At 40.7% G+C, this 19485-nt stretch overlaps 1 protein-coding gene across 1 annotated transcript in view; it reads right to left on the reverse strand.

Annotated features, from left to right (window-relative positions):
* The window catches only part of Acp3 (acid phosphatase 3), a 53610-nt gene extending 34976 nt beyond the window's left edge, over positions 1 to 18634 (reverse strand). The window contains exons 1-4 of the mRNA XM_046431254.2: positions 18425 to 18634; positions 4946 to 5041; positions 2006 to 2092; positions 1153 to 1305 (exon numbers count right to left, since the gene is read on the reverse strand). Of these exons, the coding sequence (XP_046287210.1) occupies positions 1153 to 1305; positions 2006 to 2092; positions 4946 to 5041; positions 18425 to 18544 (456 nt within the window). The 5' untranslated portion in view covers positions 18545 to 18634. The remainder of the gene's footprint in view (positions 1 to 1152; positions 1306 to 2005; positions 2093 to 4945; positions 5042 to 18424) is intronic.
* Positions 18635 to 19485: the final 851 nt, after the last annotated feature.

Consider the following 19485-nt stretch of genomic DNA (forward strand, 5'->3'; position numbering starts at 1 on the left):
CTGCCCTCCTGGCCTCAGAGCTACAAGCTAAATGAGCCTCTTTTTTTTTTTTTTTTTCCATAAGTTACCTAGTCTGTGCTGCTCACCTGTAGAACTGGAAAGTGATCTAAGATAGATCCTGCCCATGATGTAACTATAGGGAAACCAGGAAAGAACTGCTTGTTCCAAACCATTTCCTACATATACACTGGAAGATTAGTTACATATATTTATTACTGTTTTTTAAAATATCAAGTGTTATGAAAAGGCTAGAGTTCTTGGTCAGTCCCACCCTGGGTAAATAAGTTTGAGCGTTTCTCTCAAACAGTCCAAGAGAGGTAGCTTGGTTTACAGTTCTCAAGCCTGGCTGCCAATGGGATCATCTAGGTATACTATTTCTAAATGATGCCTGGAGACTCTGGTTTGTTATAGGGAGTGCCCTGGCCATTAGGAGTTTTGAAAACTCCCCAAGAGATTCAAATAGACAAACCAAGTTTGAGAATCACTATTTTACAGGTAACAAAACTAGACAGATCTAGTTTGGGTCATAGGAATACTGTTGACCAGCTATGTGGCTTTGGACCAATTTTGTTTGTTATTTTACCTCTCTGAGCAGGTCTTTCTCCTTGCGATCAAAGAACAATAGTATTATCCATCCCAGGTTGTTATGAAAGGTAAATATGAGGGCATATATATAAAGTGTGGGGACGAATTTTGAACCCAGCTCTTTCTCTTTTTCCCTACCTAGGAACGTAGATTTTCTCTGGGGGAGGAGTGTTTGGTAAGCAGGGAGATCTGTGCCCAAATTGTGTTGGGCACCCAAAGCCTAGAAACTGAAAGCAGCCCACTGGAAGGGAGGGAGACAGAGAGACAGGGAGGAGTCAAGAGGGACAAACTGGCAGAAGTTGAAATGGTGGCAAAACAAAGTGGATGGTAGAGATCTAACGAAATATTCAGTTCCTACTCATCCTGCCTAGGGCTTTCCACGTCCTACTATGACTGTCCCTTGAATTCTTCCTTCCTTCCTTCTTTCTTTCTCTTTTTCTTTTAAAGGAAAGAAGTAAAACTGTACAGCCCAAAGTTCATTCAGACTCCCAAATCCACAGTTCTGAGAAGCCCACTTTCCTCCTTCCAGAGCCACGTGAAATCTCCTGGACCTCTCCGTATACTGACCCGATCTTCAGAGATAGCAACAGTGTGGACTGGGATGGGCTGCCAGGGTAGGCTGGGGTTCCAGATGCTGGTGCCCTCTGGGGGAAACAGGGCTGCTAGGTTTGTCATAGCACTCATCAAAGTCCGGTCAACATCCGTGCTTCGAACATAAACCTAGAGTGGAAAAATTAAAGTAGAAGATTTTTTTTTTTTTTTTTTTTTTGTACTGGGGATTGAACCCAGGGGCATTTTACCATTGAGCCACATCCTCCCCAGCCCTTTATATTTTTTATTTTGGAACAGGGTATTGCTAAGTTGTTTAGGGACTCACTAAATTGCTAGGGCTGGCCTCAAACTTGTAATCCTCCTGCCTCAGCCTCCTGAGTTGCTGAGATTACAGGTGTATGCCACCATGCCTCAAAACAGAAGCCAATTGAGAGGAAACATGAAGGTCCCCTGCAGCCCTACTGTGGAGCTGGCCGGGTACTAGAGAAAGAGCAGGACAGTCATACTGGACTATTAGCATACATTGTAGTAACTTCATAAACATAATATGTTACAAAATGAGTAGTATTCTGAGCATACCATGGTATAAAGCCACCTAGAAGGACAATAGTTGAATTGACAAATGACACCAATTAAGCAATGTCTACTTGCCAAGCCAAAGTATTTACACAAGTATCCATAAAAGTTTGAACTTACTCATATTTATACAGTTTTAGGAAAAAATAATCCTATAAAGACAAGTACATTTGTAAACAAGATCTCTGACTAATATAAGTACCTTGGAAAACAAAACAGGTAAAACACTTATACATATTCAGAATTAATTCTTTTCAAGGGTCAAGGTTCCTGCCGTTAGCACCCCACTTGCCTGATCATGTTTATAGGACTTATTCAAGAATTTATCATATCTTTTCCTTAAATATTGTCCAAGTTCATAATGCTGTTCCATGCCTCTCTATGGGAAAAAAATAAAAGCAAAAATTAGTGAAAGTAAGTAAAATTGTCTCCTCTCTTTTAATTGTACCTGTGGAATGAATAAGGTATGATTCAATAGTTGCACAATAACAACACATAGATACATAAAAATAAAAACAGTTGCAATCTTTAGTCAGGACTCGCGGACCCTCTGAGAAGATGAATTCACCTTTATTAGCACGTAACATAGGAACTTCATCTTTATTAGCACTTAACATAGGAACTTGCACCTCATATGTGTTTAGTTGATAGTTGGTGATTGATCTAATTAAAATAAATGACTCATCTCTGGTTTGGTAGTAGGATCCTTGATGGTAGGGTATTGAAAAGGACTGGTTGACCACTAGGTGGGGATTTTGTGAATGAAATCCAACTATGTGATGAAGGTGGGCTTGATGAATCTGAAGGTGCATTTCAACCTTTGGATGCAATGAATGATTTATTATCCATACAGTTTATTTATGACTGGTTCATAAAGGACTAAAGCTTGTTAGTCAAAGTGTGATCTGTGAATCAGAAATATAGTCATCACTTGAGATCACATTCGAAATCCAATTCTGGAGCCCCACTCTTGACCGCTCAGTGAGAATCTTAGTGGGTGGAGCTTAGGAATACGTTTTCAGCAAGCTCTCTGAGACCTTTTAAGGGACAGCAAACACTGAGATGCATTGCATTAGCTCAGTGGTCCTCAAGTATTACTGAGCATCAGGAATAAAACTACATAGAAGTGCTGTTGAAGTACAGATTCCTCAGGAGCTCCCCCCAAATTCTAGCTTATTGTATCCTGGGGGGAGGGGGTCATGGAATTGGCATTTTAACAAGTACTCCAACTGATTCAGATGCAGGTAGTAGAGCACCGTGCTTTGAGAACACTGCTGCAGATTTGTCTTGAATCCAGAGCCTCATCAGATTTCAAGAGTTAGAGAGGATGTGGCCTCCGGGTTGCTGCTTGGCTGCACCTGCTCATTAGCTTGTCACTGTTGAGCACCACTATTATCACCTTCCATGGGGACGAATGTGGGGAAAGAATGACATGGGGACCATGATTGGGGTACCTGAAGAAGCAGGGATTTGGGGTCTTGTGTTCTTATGGTTAACTTTGGGGGAAACAGTCATCTCCTGAACAAAGCAATGGTTTTCACATTTCAGCATGGCACATAGAATGACCTGGGGGACTTATTAAAACATAAATTTCTAGGCTTTAGCATCAACGTCTCTAACTTACTGTTATAGAGCAGGGCCAGGGAATTTACATTAAACAAAGTGCTGGGCAATGATGAGGCTGCTGGTCCAGGGCCCATACTTGGAGAGCCATTGATCTAGAGATTCATTGTCCCATCATTATGCCAATTAGAAGTTCCTGGCCAAAGGCAGAAATTGGAGCTCTAAACCTTTACCACTTAAGGAGTGTGCCATATACTAGTACCACTGGCATCATCTGGAAGTCTGCCAGACATGCAGAATCTCAGGCCTCACATCAGACCTGCTGAATTAGAATCTGCATTTTTAACAAAACATTTGCACACGAAAGCTTGAGACTCCATCCCAATGCATCCAGCTGGTTAAACATCAAATTCTAATGTCATCACTTCAGAGGAATCACATGAAACAGCACCCCCACCCCCACCAAAGTCAAACGCACCCAGGGACCTTAACTTTGTCTTGTTAGCTATTAAGAGCATGATGGTGTCTTCCCCTAGCCTCTCACTCACTCTCAGTCTTACCAACTTCAGAAAACAGCTGCTATCATGAAAGCCAGGATCCCCTCGCCATGATTCTCCCAAAACAAACAACATAAAGGACAATGCTGTTGAGAAGTCACCCAAACAGCAAATTCTCAGGACCCTTAACTTGTTTCTCCCATAATTTGTGTTTTTTTCCACCCCCACCTATGAATTTTCCTATAGTTGCAGTGACTCACTCTTATCACAAAGCAAAAGGATGATACAGGGAGAGATGCAGCCTTTGGCTCCAGACTGCCTGCCTGCCCCAAGGCTGAAGTGCTTGCGAGGGGCCCACAAGGAAAGCACCTTAGAGGATCTCACAAAAACAGAAGGGAGGCTAGCAGAGGAAGGGGATGGAGAGAGAGGGAGGAGGGAAGACTGGGGAACGAAATCTACCAATTTGTTCTATGTCCATGTATGAATATACCACAATGAATCCCGTTTTATAATGTATGTGTATTATATATAACACGCTAATTAAATTAACAACAATAATAATAATTATCAAAGAGAGATCAGTAGAGTAAGTGGATGGAGAGGAAGAAGGGGGGAAGAAGGGAAGGTCCTGGGGAATGAGACTGATGGAGTTATGCTATGTTCATGAATATGGCACAGTGGATTCCATTATTATGTATAATTATAATGCACCAATAAAAATAAATAATCAAAGAAAACATCTCAGAAATTGTTCCCAAAGCCCATTAAAATTCCTAGACTCTAGCCCACCCCTGCGACCCTTACAGACTTAACAACTAGCTCCCTTTTTTTGTTCTGAGAGCCAGCTGGGTCAATGCTGTGTCTCCTTTCTGCTCCAGCAAGAGGTGCCAATAAAAAAATTCTCGTCTCTGACACAGTTGTCCCTTAATCTGATTCTTCTGATGGAGAATATGAGAACACACAGAGCCAAGTACATATTCAGTTTATTGATTAGAGGATTTTTTTCCCCTCTCTCTATCTTCAACATTTCTAAATTCACAGATTCTGTTGTCCACATATAGCTCCTGTGCTTGGGTAAAGCCAAAAAGGTAAAAAGCATCAAAACAGTGACAATTCTACACACATTTACCCTGGAGACTCATCCACAACCTTCAGCTGGGCATCCAACCAACCTGGGTGAGCTGGCCAAATCCTTGGGGCCAGGAGGATTCCTTAATGGGGTCGTTAGGAAATGTCTCAATGGGACTTCGGTCTCCATGCCGAAATACCTGAAAAGACATATGAGACAGTAGTTTTACAAACTTCACTTGGGTATTTTGCTTCTGTTTGTCATAATAGTTTCTTCTAAACCTCTGTTTTCAACCTTGGAGGCCCACTGGAATTGCTTGGGAAGTTCTAGAAAATTCTGAGAACTAATTAAACCAAAAGTATCTCTAGTGATTTTGGTTTAATTAGCCTGGAGTTTTAGCCAGGGCTTCAGAATTAAAAAAAAAAAAATCTTTCCAAGTAAACCTCAGGTTAAGAATCACTATTCTAAGTTCACTAAGACTTTTCCTAAGTTGAAGATTGTGGTAAGCCATTCTTATAGACCGTGGCCGCCATTAGAAGATGGCGCCGGCTTCCACTGTGGCCTGTGATAAACAACTCCTTTTTTGGAGAGTTGGCGCGCAATCCCTTACCACCCTATGAGAGAGATCCACGTGGCAGCTTGGGATTGGTATGCGGGAGGCTTTATTAGGCTGTGCTTGGGCGCTCGGCGGGGGGTCGCTAGAAGATGATACTTGAATCAAGGCCTGAATAAACTGCTGAAAGAAGAATCCTGTGTCGTGTTTTCCCTTGCCGGCGAGGGGTCGCGACAGAAGATAACATTAGAATCAGGATGATTAGCCATTGGGAGGTGGATGATACATGCATGGAGATAGTCCTTTCTATATGTCAGATAGGGTAGGAAGGAACACAAAGCTCGCAGAACCACTTTATTGCAGACAGACACTGGTGAGAAATTCTTCCCTTAATTATGACAACTGAAATGATGGTGTTAAATTTTTACATTTAATAAAAATAGTGATTTTAAGCAACACATTCCATTTGTGGATATTTTGAGTCAATGATTTATTAGCTGTAGGATGTTAAGGATAAAAGAATTACAGATAGGGAGATTTGGAAAGCTGGTTCTCAATACTCTATAAATAACACACTTCTGGATTTGTGTGCACATCCTACAATTTTCAGTGAACATTTCTTTTTGGAAAGAGTGTGGACTTTTGGAACCTTGGCACTTTGATTATAATATGCTTTCAGAATAGCATATCCCACCAAAACCAAAGCTATTTGATAAGTAAAAAGTAAAAAAAAGAAAAAGAAAAATACTCAAGAAGTATAAGACAAAGTCTACACTGATGCCAGCAAATATTTTTAATATAGAGGAAGCTGCGTCTGCATAATGCTGTGCTTTATCTGAGATCACCTGTACTTGTTGCTTATACTGCCTGGCTAGGATGTTCCATTGAAGAGTAAGACAAGAGTTTGCTCTTTTGAAATCTTGTAAAACAGTTCAGTAGACACAGAATAAGCAGGACTCTCAAACTTTGAGTGTTATCTTTGAGAAGGAATTCCAAGACAGGGCAGGGGGCTTCTTTGAAGGCCTGGATTGTCTCTCTGGTATTGAAGAAAGCCATTGGCCCCCTAAACCAGTGAGAATTGAAAACCTTCACGGAACAGGCTACAGGAAACCAAGGAACAGCTGTGTAGTGGATTGTAACAAACTGTTTGGGTCAGGTAAGGAAATAAGGTCATGAATGATCGGTCACCTTCCAGCAGGAGGAAAAGCTACATTTTGTCTTGTGAGCACCTACTGCTACTTACTGGTTTCTAAGGGTGACTCAATCACCATCAGGAACCACCAAGGCTAACTATTAGTGCTTCTCTTTTAACAATCCAAACACATCTTAGACTTTTTAGATCCCAAATAATTGGCCAGCATACATTCCCAGATCTGGGTAATTAAAGTTGTCATATAGTGTCAATAGATTCTTAGCTGTGTATTGGGCGTTTCCCAGGGTTTCTCAACCTCAGTGCTGTTGGTGTTTTAGGCTGGGTAATTCTCTGCTGTGGGGCTGTCTTGCATATCGTAGGAGGTTTAGCAGAACATGGCCTCTGTCCACTAGATAAAAGCAATGTTCCTCTACTTTGACAATCTAAAACCCGAAATCACCCCCAGCTGAGATCCCGAGTCAGCTAAGGAGAAGTCAGATGAGACATCTTGTACTGAAATCATTCAATGCAATTCAATAACACAACAGCAGCTCCTCACCCTTTCACTTGCTTTGTCCTGGAAACATGCCAGGTGCTTCCCCTACATTTAATCCTCCCATCAATTCTACAAAGCAGTTATTATTATTATTATTATTTCCATTTCATATATGAGGAAGTTGGCTTTAAGTAAGGGAGCTGCCCAAGCTTGCTCAGCATGTAAGCAGTAGTGCTCATCAGACGCAGGCCATGTGTCCTCCACACCACAAGCTTTCCCACTGCTGAGGGAGGATCACTGCTCCAGGTTTGCTCTTCAGACTTCCCACAGATAATCAGGATGACCTGGGACTTGGAGAATTTTTTATAGACTCTACTAAATGTACGTTTTTTTCCTCTAAGACTGGGATGTACACATGTGCATGAGTGTGTGTGTGTGTGTGTGTGTGTGTGTGTGTGTTGTGTCAGAAACAAAACAAATCCAAAAGAAACAATCCCAAAGGCACCACAAATTATGCACATACTTTAAGAATGAAACCGAGAGTTGGGCACGGTGGCATGTAAGTGTCATCCCCACCGCTTAGGAGGCTGAGGCAGGAGGATCATAAGTTCAAAACCAGCCTCAGCAACTTAGCAAGGTGCTAAGCAACTTAGTGAGATTGTATCTTAAAATGAACTAAAAGGAATGGGGATGTGGCTTAGTGGCTAAGCACCCTTGGATTCAAATCCCAGTAATTAAAAAAATTTTTTTTTCTTGGAAACTTAAAAAAGGGCTAGGGGTATATAACTCAGTGGAAGAGTGCTTGCCTAGCCAGTACCACAATAAATACATAAATCCATCTGAGGTTATGCATCCAAATGGCAGAATGACCTGAGACTAAAAAACAAGTGTGGTTGTCAGAGCAGGGTGTGTGTTGAAGAGCAGAGCTCTAGAACGTAATCACGAGACTTGAGCAAGCTTCCTCACTCTGACCTATGTTCAGAAACAAGGGCACTGCCCTCTGATTCAGTGAGATTTGAGAGTTACTGAGGTAGTGGCTCAAATGTGCTGTGAACTCTTTGCAGGGGAATTCCTATAGAAATGCCTACTAAACCATCCCCCACCTCTGGGATGGGAATCAAAAAGCCTGCGTATGTGTGTGTGAGAGAAAGTGTGTGTATGCCTGTGTAAATGCTTCCATGTGTGCAGATGGTGTTCTTTGAGCTTCTGGAGTTCCACAAGCCAACTGGAGTCCTTGAAGTATTTCTAGACACCCTTTTTTTTTGGTACCAGGGATTTAACCCAGGGGCATTTAACCACTGAGTCACATCCCAAGCTCTTTTTATTTATTTATTTTTTATTTTGAGACAGGGTCTTGCTAAGTTGGCTAGAGCCTCACTAAATTTCTGAGGCTGGCCTTGAGCTTGTGATCCTCTTGCCTCAGCCTCTCAAGCCACTGGGATTATAAGTATGTGCCACCACACCTGGTTGTCTAGGCATTTTTTTTTTTTTTTTGGTACCAGGGATTGAACTCAGGTGCACTTAAGCACTGAGCCACATTCCCAACCCTTTTTTTTTTTTGCATTTTATTGAGAGACGGGATCTCACTGAGTTGCTTAGGGCCTCACTAAATTGCTGAGGCTGGCTTTGAACTCACAATCTCCTGCCTCAACCTCCAAAGCCACTGGGATTACAGGCATGCGCCACCATACCTGGCTATCTAGGCATTCTTAAGGTTGTAGTAGGACAATGTTCTTAACTGCTGCTTTACCAGATTCATATCTCTGTTTCAGAGATATGAAATCCTTTAGTAACTTAAAAATATATTATTAGGGGCTGGGGATATAGCTCAGCTGGTAGAGTGCTTGCCTTTTATGCACAAAACCCTGGGTTCAAGCCCCAGTACCACAAAAACCAAAACAACAACAACAACAACAAAAACCCCAACATTATTGGCAGTCAATTTTTGCAGTATCAGTAGTAATCCCAATAGGAAGTTGTCCAAGATAATAACAACACCTTATATTTGCACAAACCTTCATGCTTTGTAGAATCCTTCCCTTGCTATTTATTAATTCCTGAATAAGGGCAGACTGGCACTCAGCAAACCAGGAAACTGAGGCTCAAGGCAATTGAGCGAGTTGTCCAGATCATGATTGCTTGGTCATAGTTTTCCCACTACATTACATTCATTTTACCTTTGCAAAATTATAGGAAATCTTAAAAAAACCAAAAGTTCATCTCCCGTGACTGGCCCTGCTGCATGGAATCTGCTAAACAGATTTGGTGTGTGGCTTAGGATGTGGGGACACTGGTGAGTATGGTCAAGACAAGTCCAGTTCTTCTGTCCACAAGCAGTCACGTGATCATTTACAAAATGTCAATCAGAATGCCACTTGACTGATTAGGATGCCCTCACGTTCTCTCATTGTATTAAATGTTCTTTCATGGAGAACTTTAAAGATGTATATGAAAGTCGAGATTTTCATGATGAGCTCCTGTAAGCCCACCACTGACTTCAACGGTTTTCAACTTGTGTGTCCTTAGGTTTGTTTCATTCAGATCCTCATCATCCTAAGACATCGTGTTCTACTTCTATTTGCATAGGATTTAAAGTTCTCACAAGGACCCACAAGACCCTACCTATGTGGCCTCTTCTAACCTCATGTCCTCGCCTCACATTCTTGCTAAGTGTGCTTAGCCACAAGGGTCCTTCTGCTCTTCCAGAACATCCTTGCCTCGGATGTTCTGTTGGCTTTGAATGTCCTACTTTTACTTCTGCTGGCACACACACTTACTAAATTCAGGTCTGTCCTGGAAAACATAACCTCTGCAGAGAGGCCTTCCTGGACTATCCATTATAATGAAAGTCCTGCTCAATCTCAAGCTCATCTCACTGTTTCGTTTTCATCCCTGACATTTTCTCGGTTTTTAAAAAAATTTTATTTATTCAAAATTGAAATCACGTATTTTTAAAAAATCAATAAAACTAAAACTAAAACAAAACAAAACAAAAAACAATTGGCTCCCTTTCTTCCTATGAACTCCTTGAAAGCTGCCAGAAGCTCTCTATATCTCCAAATGGTGCCTGGAACATATTAATACACACACACACACAGACATGCACAGGCCTGTTTGGATCCTGGATTGGCTCTCGTTCCCCAGTTACCCGGTGGCTTTCTTTCAAGCCTTTCCATTTCATAAGCGTTTTTGATTTTCTCCCTCACTCATCAGCAAAGTGTGCCATGCATACTCCTCTCTTTCTTTTCCTTCTCTCATCTTTCCCTTCTTTCTTCTTAATTTGTATCTTTGATCCTCAAACAGCGAGTCTGCCCCTAGATTAGCCTGGAGTCTCATAAAACATCCTGCCATCGTGTCAGGCTGCGAACTCACGACACACCACAAACTGGGGGATGACTCTAAAAATCCTGAAAGGGACTTTGGCTCTTGATATCAAATTCTTCTCCCTATTTTTTTAAGGCATATTCTAAACCTTAAAAATGTTTTGATGCACAAAGATTTCCATTCAAAAAAGTCCATTTTATTTTCTTCTTTCAGGAACCAAGAAATAAATCCATTGGTAAAGAGGATCAGAAAAAATAAAATATTTTGGGCAAAAATGATGATTCATGTAAACGAATGCCACTCCAGAAGACAAGCTGACTGGCTAGGAAAGGAATCAGTATGAGAGACATCCTGCATTCCCCTTGAAAAAGGTAGGACAGGACTAGCAGGACTTTTATCCAGGACCCAGGAAGAACTAGAGACATGCAAGAAAGGAAAGTGGTGAAATCTGCGTATTACATTGTGCACAAGCTTTGTAATAATACAGCAAAGAATTCTGACTTTCCAGTCATTTAGGCCAGGTGTCAAACCCTTGCTGTTGTGTTTTGAATCTATATTTGTCACGTATTAGGCAACACAGCCATGTTCAGAGGTGAAAAGATTGGATCATGAGAGCTATAGCCTCATAATCTATTTGATTAATAATTTGAATGGATTATTGGGTTGGAACTGTAGGGAGATGAAGCATGACTTCAGGAAACAGGTCATTAGGAACATACTCTGGGGTACTATATCTTCTTGTTTCTGACTGGTCATGTGCTCGTTCTCTCTCTCTCTCTCTCTCTCTCTCTCTCTCTCTCTCTCTCTCTCCCTCTCTCTCTTCCAGCTGCTATGCACAGAGCAGAGTTTCTCCACAACATCTTTCCACCATGATGTTCTACTTCACTTCAAACACAGAGCAAATGCAGTTGGCCACCCATGGTCTCAAACCTCTGAAATTGTGAGCCCCAAATACACTTTTCCTTCTTCAAGTCGTTTTTGACAGTTATTTTGGTCACAGGGACAAAAATCTGGCTAACATACTTGTCTTGTCAACTAGCTGAGAGATCCTGGGAAAATGATTTAACTTACCGTTCTGCGTGCCTCAATTTCCTTTTCTGTATGACAAGAAAATCATTATCTAACAAGCAGGAACAGCATGAGAATTAAATGTGTATTATATGTGAGGTTATCCGCATAGTACTGAGCACATGGGAGGCATTCAATATATGGGATTTATTATTACATTTGTTGCTATTTTTTGTTATTGTATTACATATTTAACCTAGTTATCCTGTATATTTTCTTTCCTGCTGGCAATATTTTGTAGCATAGAGGACAAATGAGAAGTACCTGTTGAGCAAAGAGAAACAGTCTTCTTTAGGAAATACCTCTATTGATTTCTAATCATCTCTCCTCTGCTTGCACTTACCTAAGAGCAGTAGTTAATTATTCGTTTGGATTTAGGACATTTTGAAATCTTAAAGTGCCCACAGTGGCACCCTGGTTGGCTGAAATGTCTTGGGCGAAATACAATTTACCTGATGAATTCACTATCCCAAAAATCTGCAAAACACTTGGGCCTAAAACTTTGCTTACAAATTCCTGTAAGCAAACTGAACTGACCTCCTCTCTGGCCCAACCCCAACACCCAGAGCACAGTGGTGTCCTCAGCAATCATCTCTGAAGAACCTGCAGGGTTCCAAAGACAATGTGCTGTTCCTTGGTTCCAATGACAAGGGAGTCACACGTCAGAGAAAAGACACTGTAGGGTTATTTGTGAGGCAAGATGAAAGTCCTGCTTTCTGTTTTCTGATAGAAAGTTTCACGTGATGACCTTCTTGCCAAGTCTGAAGGTTTAGATAGGCCATGTGAAGTTACATCTCGAGTCCCCAGGATAGTTTAGATTATGAGATGTCCCCCAATAAGCTCCTGGGTCAGACAACATAGGAATATTCAGAGGTGGAATAATTAGGTTAGGAGAGTTGTAGTCTAATTAGTGTAACCTATTAATCCATCTAATGGATTAATAATTTGAATGGATTGTGGGTAGTAATTTTGGGCAAGTAGGTAGATAATATTATATGCCTTATCAGTAATTGTAAGGATTCAAAATACAAAATAAATAAATAAATAAAGTGCCTGGCATCTGGTGGAAGCTCACAATCTGTTAGCTACAATTGCAATTCTGCTTTAACAGAAGTGGAAAAAAAAAAGTGTGTGGGTAGGACTTACAGATCTTGAGAAGTTCATGCCTGTGGCCCAAAGCACTGTTCAAACATGAACCAATGGAGATGAAAGCAAATAAAAACACAGTAATAACTGGTCTGTTCCAGGTAAGTTATGAAAGAACTCAATGGGTGAGTCCATCGATATGTAAAATCTGTTTAACTTTTGGAGCCACATTTTGAATGTATTTCTTCAGTTTTTTAAAAAATAATTTTTTAGTTGTCAACAGGTCTTTATTTTATTTATTTACATGCAGTGCTGAGAATCAAACCCAGTGCCTCACACATGCTAGGCAAGCACTCTACCACTGAACCACAATCCCAGCCCTATTTCTCCAGTTTTTATTGGATCAGAGACCCAATGTTGAGAAAAAAAAAACTGATCAAATTTAAAAGATGTATAAATGCCTCATCCTTTCTAGAATAAAGAGAATAACTTCAGAAAACAACAACAACAAAAAATCCCCTTGGCATTTTAGCTGGACCTGGAAACTCCCACTTGTAATCCCAGCAACTCAGGAGGCTGAGAAAAGGATCACAAGTTCAAAGCCAGCCTCAGTAACTTAGCAAGACCCTAAGCAACTTAGTGAGACCCTGTCTCAAAACAAAATATAAAAAAATACTGGGGATGTGACTCAGTGGTTGAGAGCCCTTGGATTCAACCTCCAATACCAAATAAATAATTAAATAACCCCCATCATTTTAATTAACTGGTCACATGAATATCATAAAGCATACACACAGGGAAATCATGTGGATATATGCATATTAATTTTAGTGACAATGTTTGGAGCATTTACTAATGGGGCTGATATGTACATTTTGTACTTATCACAGCTCCACAGCAACTCCCTCAGGTGCTTTTATCTCTATTCCATCGATGATGAAACTGAAGCACATATAGTTCAAGTTACTCATCTAAAATCACATAGCTTGTAAGGGGTTGTGCAGACATTCAAACCCAGGTAGTCTGATTCTTAGGCCCGCTGTGTTGTGTTATATAGTCAGGAGTACCATAAATTTCTTTGGTATTTATTCCTCATATTCCTTAGGTTTTCCCGATATTTAATATCTTTTATGCTTTCTATCTCCTGGGCATCACTATCTTTCCAGTAACCCGAGTTAGAAAACACAGAATCCTTTTGGTTTCTCCCTTTTTCTTACTACTCACATTCAACCCACAGGGATTCTGCTTTCACAATTCAAAACAATTATCCATTCTTTTCCAATTCTCCTTTTTCCTGATCTAACTTAGGTCTTCCCCATGCTTTGTCTGAACTACGGTCATAGCCCCTCTCTGTTCTCCCCACCCGCCTCTCCCTTCCTCAAGCCATACTGGACCCCCAGAACTGTGCCTCCATCATGAAAAAATAAGTTAGAATTCATAGAGGGGAAGGCTTGAGTGCAGAGAAGCTAAGTAGTGTGTCCAAGGTTCTAGGAGAGATGGTAAATATTTAACACTTCCATTCTATTCTCCTTTCATTGCTTCCTTTAAGTCACATGTGTTCTTATTCAAGTTGCAAGTTCTGTAATAATGAAGGATCATCTAGAACCTTAACACACTATGCTAAGTAAATAAGCAGTCAAACAAAGACAACTACTGAGACTAACCCAACTCAGAGACAGAACATGGAATGGCATTTGCCAGGGGCTAGAAGGAGGAAGAAAGGGGATCTATTTTTCAATGGATACGGAGTTTCAGTTTTACAAGATGGAGGGAGTCCTGGAGATGCAGGTGATGGCAGTACAACTCACAAATATACTTAATGCCATTGAACTGTACACTTAAAAATGGTTACGATAGTAAATTTTATGTTTTCTAACACCATTTTAATAAAAGAATAAGTAAGGACCCCAAAATTGGAAAGATTCCATTTTGGACTGAGGAAATCCAGTTAACCTTACATAGTCACATGTCTATCAGGTCACTTGATCCTCTTTCAAATAGGAAGCATAGTTATGATTGTTATTTCTAACTTTAAGTTGGGGAAATTAAGTTTGAGGACACTGAAGCTCAGTTGCTTCATTAAGTGACCCGTCTGAGGTTCCAAACCTGATAAATGATGGTGGAATGTGAGTTAATAGAAGTTGAATATTTTCCTCAGTGTGGCTTTTAACTTCTGGCAAATAGCATCAGAAAATTAATAGCAGGATTGGGCTGCCCGCCTGGGGAGGAGGAGTGAGGAAGAACCTTGAAATGTGTAGTGTGTGGCATGGTTTGAATTTGTCCAACCATGACTTGGAAGTTACTCATTCTGGTAAAGGGACAACGTACTTAGGATCTGAAGGCTGTTTCTGTCAAGGATGTCCTATGAAATCATATAATAATTCTGCATGAATGTCAACCATGGAGAATGTAAAGAGCTTATACCTTGTGACTCATCATCCCTTTCTTTGGAAAACCCCAGTGGGATGGGGATGGAATTTTTCTCTCTGTCTGAAATAATCAAACTTGTGGTTTTTCCTGTTTCAAGGAGAGATTACGCTTTTAAATGGCATTTCCCCATTTGTGGTGGAATGATATGACGTACAAGATCACTTTAAAAAAAGGCAACAGGTGTGTGTGGGAAATGAGTGGGCATATAGATGAAACAAGATTGGCCCTGAGTGATAATTATTGAAGCTGGTTAATGAGAACATAGGAACTCACAGTACTTACTATAAAGTTAAAAATAGCAATTCTGTAAGGATATTCTGGGGAAAAGAGAGGGGAGGTGGATGCCACGGTCACTTTAGGAAACAATTTTCTAGATCCTTTCCTTGAAAGCCACAGTGCATACTGAAGACTTTGAGAAGTACTGCATTAAAGAGACTTTTTCACACAGTGTAGCCTGTATTCTGACTTACTTTGGAAACCCGTCTTTTTCTCTCCTGTGATATCTGTTAATAAGTGGTCCAACTAGCCATCGATGGGATGTGCTTTGGTGAATCTGTTTTAAAAGATCGCGTTGTGACTTTTCATGGGTGAAAACAAGAATCAAGGACAGTTTCCTGATTTTTCTGCTGAGAGCAGCTTTTCAGAGTAGAAGAACTTATTATTATTATTATTATTTTGGATTACAGAGGAAAAGCAAGGAAATCATCTACTTATTCTGAGTCAGGCAAATATAGTAAACCTAATGGGTATCTCATACCAGCTCCCTTGCTGGATGATATAGCCACAGCAGAGGCAGACTACACCTCATGATTAGGGAGGGGCATGGCCTCTGGGGTCAGACAGCCTGGGTTCAAACCCTGTCTTCACCACTCTGGCTGGGTGACCATGAACAAGGTATGTAGCCTCTTGGTGCTTCATTTCTTTTTTTGTGGGGGGAAGGTATCAGGGATTGAACTCGACCACTAAACCACATCCCCAGCCCTATTTTGTATTTTATTTAGAGACAGGATCTCACTGAGTTGCTTAGCGCCTTGCCATTGCTGAGGCTGGATTTGAACTCGTGATCCTCCTGTCTCAGCCTCCCAAGCGGCTGGAATTCCAGGTGTGTGCCACCGCACCCAGCTTAATTTCTTTATCTATAAAATAGGAATATGTTTTTTAAAAGATTTTTTTTTAGTTGTAGATGGACACAATATCTTTATTTTATTTACTCATTTTTTTATATGGTGCTGAGGATCGAACCCAGGGCCTCACATGTACAAGGCAAGCACTCTACCACTGAGCCACAACCACAGCCCAGGAATATGTGTTTAAAAACTCCTTATGGAATGGTTGCCAGATTTAATAAGTAGAAACACAAGATGCTCAAATATTAAATGGGGCATACTTATGTTAAAAAAGAGTCTCAGTTTATCTGAAATTAAAATTTAACTGGTCTTCCTGTGTTCTAAGTAGCAATCCTACTTTGTAGAATTGTTGAAGGAATTATGTGACATTACACACGTTGATGTCTCAGAATAGTACCTAGAATGCAGTTAAATACTCAGTTAACTATTGTTTATTAACATAGCCACTTTAGTCATTGGCACTTTTCTTTTATTCTGCTTCTGTTAATAATTTTTTTTTCTTTTTTGGTATTGGGAATTGAAACCAGGGGCGCTTAACCACTGAGCCACATTCCCAGCTAAGTTGTTTAGAACCTTGCTAAGTTGCTGAGGCAGGTCTTGGATTCTCCTGCCTCAGCCTCCTGAGTTGCTGGGATTATAGGGATATAGATGTATGTCACCATGCCTGACTTCTTAACAATTTTCTAAGGATATGTATATATATATTTTTTTTTTATCAGTAAACGATTTAAACATTTATAGTCACAATTCTCTATAGTCAATGAAAAGAAGAAATGACATCGTCTGGTTTAAACCATTAAAGAGTTGTTTTGTTAAGGGCCAAGGAAGATGCATTAAACTGCAATTTATTTAACATTAATAGAAGGAAGCCATCGTAGGAAAAATAGTGAACATTAGCTTCATGGGAAATTTGGTAATTTTTTTTAGTTCCAAGAGAGCTACCTCTTTATTTATTTTTTTCTTAGAAAAGAATTAACTTGTAGTTCCTGAATGCCCTTTAACCAAGAGTGGAGGGGAAATGGAGAGAAGTTATCCTGAGCTGTTGGTAAAACATGGAGGAGAGAATCTATCATGAAGGGTTCACTGTAATATCTCAACAAAGATTGCCGTTCAACCAGCCTCTCCCAGGTTTATAGAGCGGCAGAAATGACAGAATGTAGTACATTTTCCAGAGTCCCTATACTTTTATAATGCACACGTTGGCAAGGAAACCGGGAATATAAATAAAAGTCTAGCTCGAAAGGGTTTCCTTACAGAAGGTGCCTGATGGGCTGGTTTTCAGCGCTGAAGTCTGACAGCTGGCCATTGTTTGTACACAAACCGGCGATGGGTCTCTCTGGTTTTTCTACCACTTTCATGTTGGTGATTCAGTAAAGATTTACTGGACTAAGAATCATGATTTACATAAACATGTGATATTCAGATTTCCTATAGAAAGCAAAGCAGAAAGTTCTGAATATACCATCCTGAGAGAATGGGAACTTCAAATTTAAGTTTTAAGTTTTGAAAGGTGGCTTTCTTCTAAATTATAAAAACAATGATTTTGAAGCATTCTTACAAAAAAAATGCTTATTCATCATCCCACACTCATTAGATTAAAAAAAAAAATTTCAGGGGTGAGAAAGAGCAAGACAGGCCTAGAGACAGAGTAAAACCCAAGTGGAGGAAAGAAACAGAAAATCCAAGACTTCTACATACCGAGGTGAACCCCCTTTCCTCTGCAAACCCTCTTTCCATACACTTTCTAAACAATGCCTGTAGTCTGCTCTCTTTTGCTGACACCATGCATCTGCCACCTACTCTCTCGCTTTGGCTAACACAGCACACAGGCCACGGCTAGGGAAAAGCACCATTTAAAGGACCAACTCAATCTATGTATCAGGAAGTCATTCCAAACAAAGTCCATTTCTAAACGTGATAACATAAGGGGAAGGTCGGCTGCTAAGTTCAGATAATGATAGTTTTTTTTTTTTTTTTCTGTTTGCCAACAAATAATCATCACATTGAACAAAGCTAGGTTAGCTGCTGGTATATCAACAGTGCCAACTGCCACTTCTGCTTCTCAGGGCTGTCAAAAGCAATCCGAATTCAGGGCAGTTCTAAAGTGAGTGAGTCAATAAATAACACCAACAAAGGCAAACGGAAAAAAAAAAAAAGTCAGCACACCTTTTTGTTGTTGTTAGGGCATGTCGTCGTGGTTATGTCTTCATTAAGAGGAACTTGCAAAACTCGATGATTTGCTTTCTGAGTTTAAACAGACCCTGGTCTCCCGGAGACAACAGAAAAGTGAAACTTGATCCTTGACTTTTCGAGACCCTGCTGGTAACACGGGCTCAAAGAGAAAGCAATGACAAAAGCGTACTTACCAATGTCACAAACTTCAACTCCTTGGCTAGCACACCTCGGTCCAGCAGGAGAGAAAGCAGAAGCAGAGAGCCAAGGCTGAGGCTCGCCACCCTGGCCATGTGGACAGGGGCAACGCTCATGTCAGAGTTTGCTTCTAGCAGGAGTCCGAAGGTGCTGCTCCCACTTCAAAACCCTTCAGGAGGGAAGCTATTTAATCAAAGGATTGAAAGGGGAGGAGGAGCCAAACTCATAAATAGTAAAACTTCCAGGAAGTTTTGGGCGGGGTTTGGCATGTAAATAATGTCATATAATTTTTGAATTGGAGATCAGGTTCTCCTCCGTTTAAGTTAGGACCCCACGAGGTTCAGTGGAGGAAAAGCTCTTGCCCAAGGTCACACAGTACTTATCAGTTCTTTCTTTTCTTGTTTGCAGTTTACCTTTTTTTTTTTTTCTGTAGATGGTCTGACGTCCCAGCTCTTGCTTTTAAAAGGGTCTGTTCTGACTTTGGAAGCCTGAGAACAGCGATTCTTAATTTTTTTGGGAATCCACAAGCATAGGAAGAGAAATCTGGAGGGAACTGACACATCTGGACATGTTTGGGGTCTGTCCCCGTGCCAAACATGATGTCTGGTTTTCTTAAACTCTCCTGTAGCCTAGAGGTGTCTTAAAATTGAAGAAAAGAAGTTTATGTGGATAAATTTTAGTTCTACCTGAAGACATCGGAGGATCACCTGTGGCATCTCAAAATTAGGATTGGATTCTGAATCTGACCCGGCTTTTAAAAAGAAACTCTGAAAACCAAACAAACCTACAACTCGGCATTGTCACTGATGGACGTTGGCCAGAAGCCTGTCCTTGGGAGAGCCACACCCTTACCTCTCCAAGCCGTGATCTCACTGGGGATGCTACAAAAGAAGATGATCCGGATTAATGGAACTCAGCTCTCCATTTTTCTCAGACTGTCTTCCCCTTCCTAGGTTCAAACAACACTGACCCTGCACACGGATGAGATTTTGCTGGAGTTGTGGGCAGCACTGCCTGTTGTGATGTTTCCATACCCAGGGGCAGAGGGAGAACAATG

The sequence above is a fragment of the Marmota monax genome, unplaced genomic scaffold (genome assembly GCF_021218885.2).
Source record: "Marmota monax isolate L192 unplaced genomic scaffold, Marmota_monax_Labrador192_F-V1.1 WCK01_AAM20220418_F8-fsc00022, whole genome shotgun sequence".
NCBI lineage: Eukaryota > Metazoa > Chordata > Mammalia > Rodentia > Sciuridae > Marmota > Marmota monax.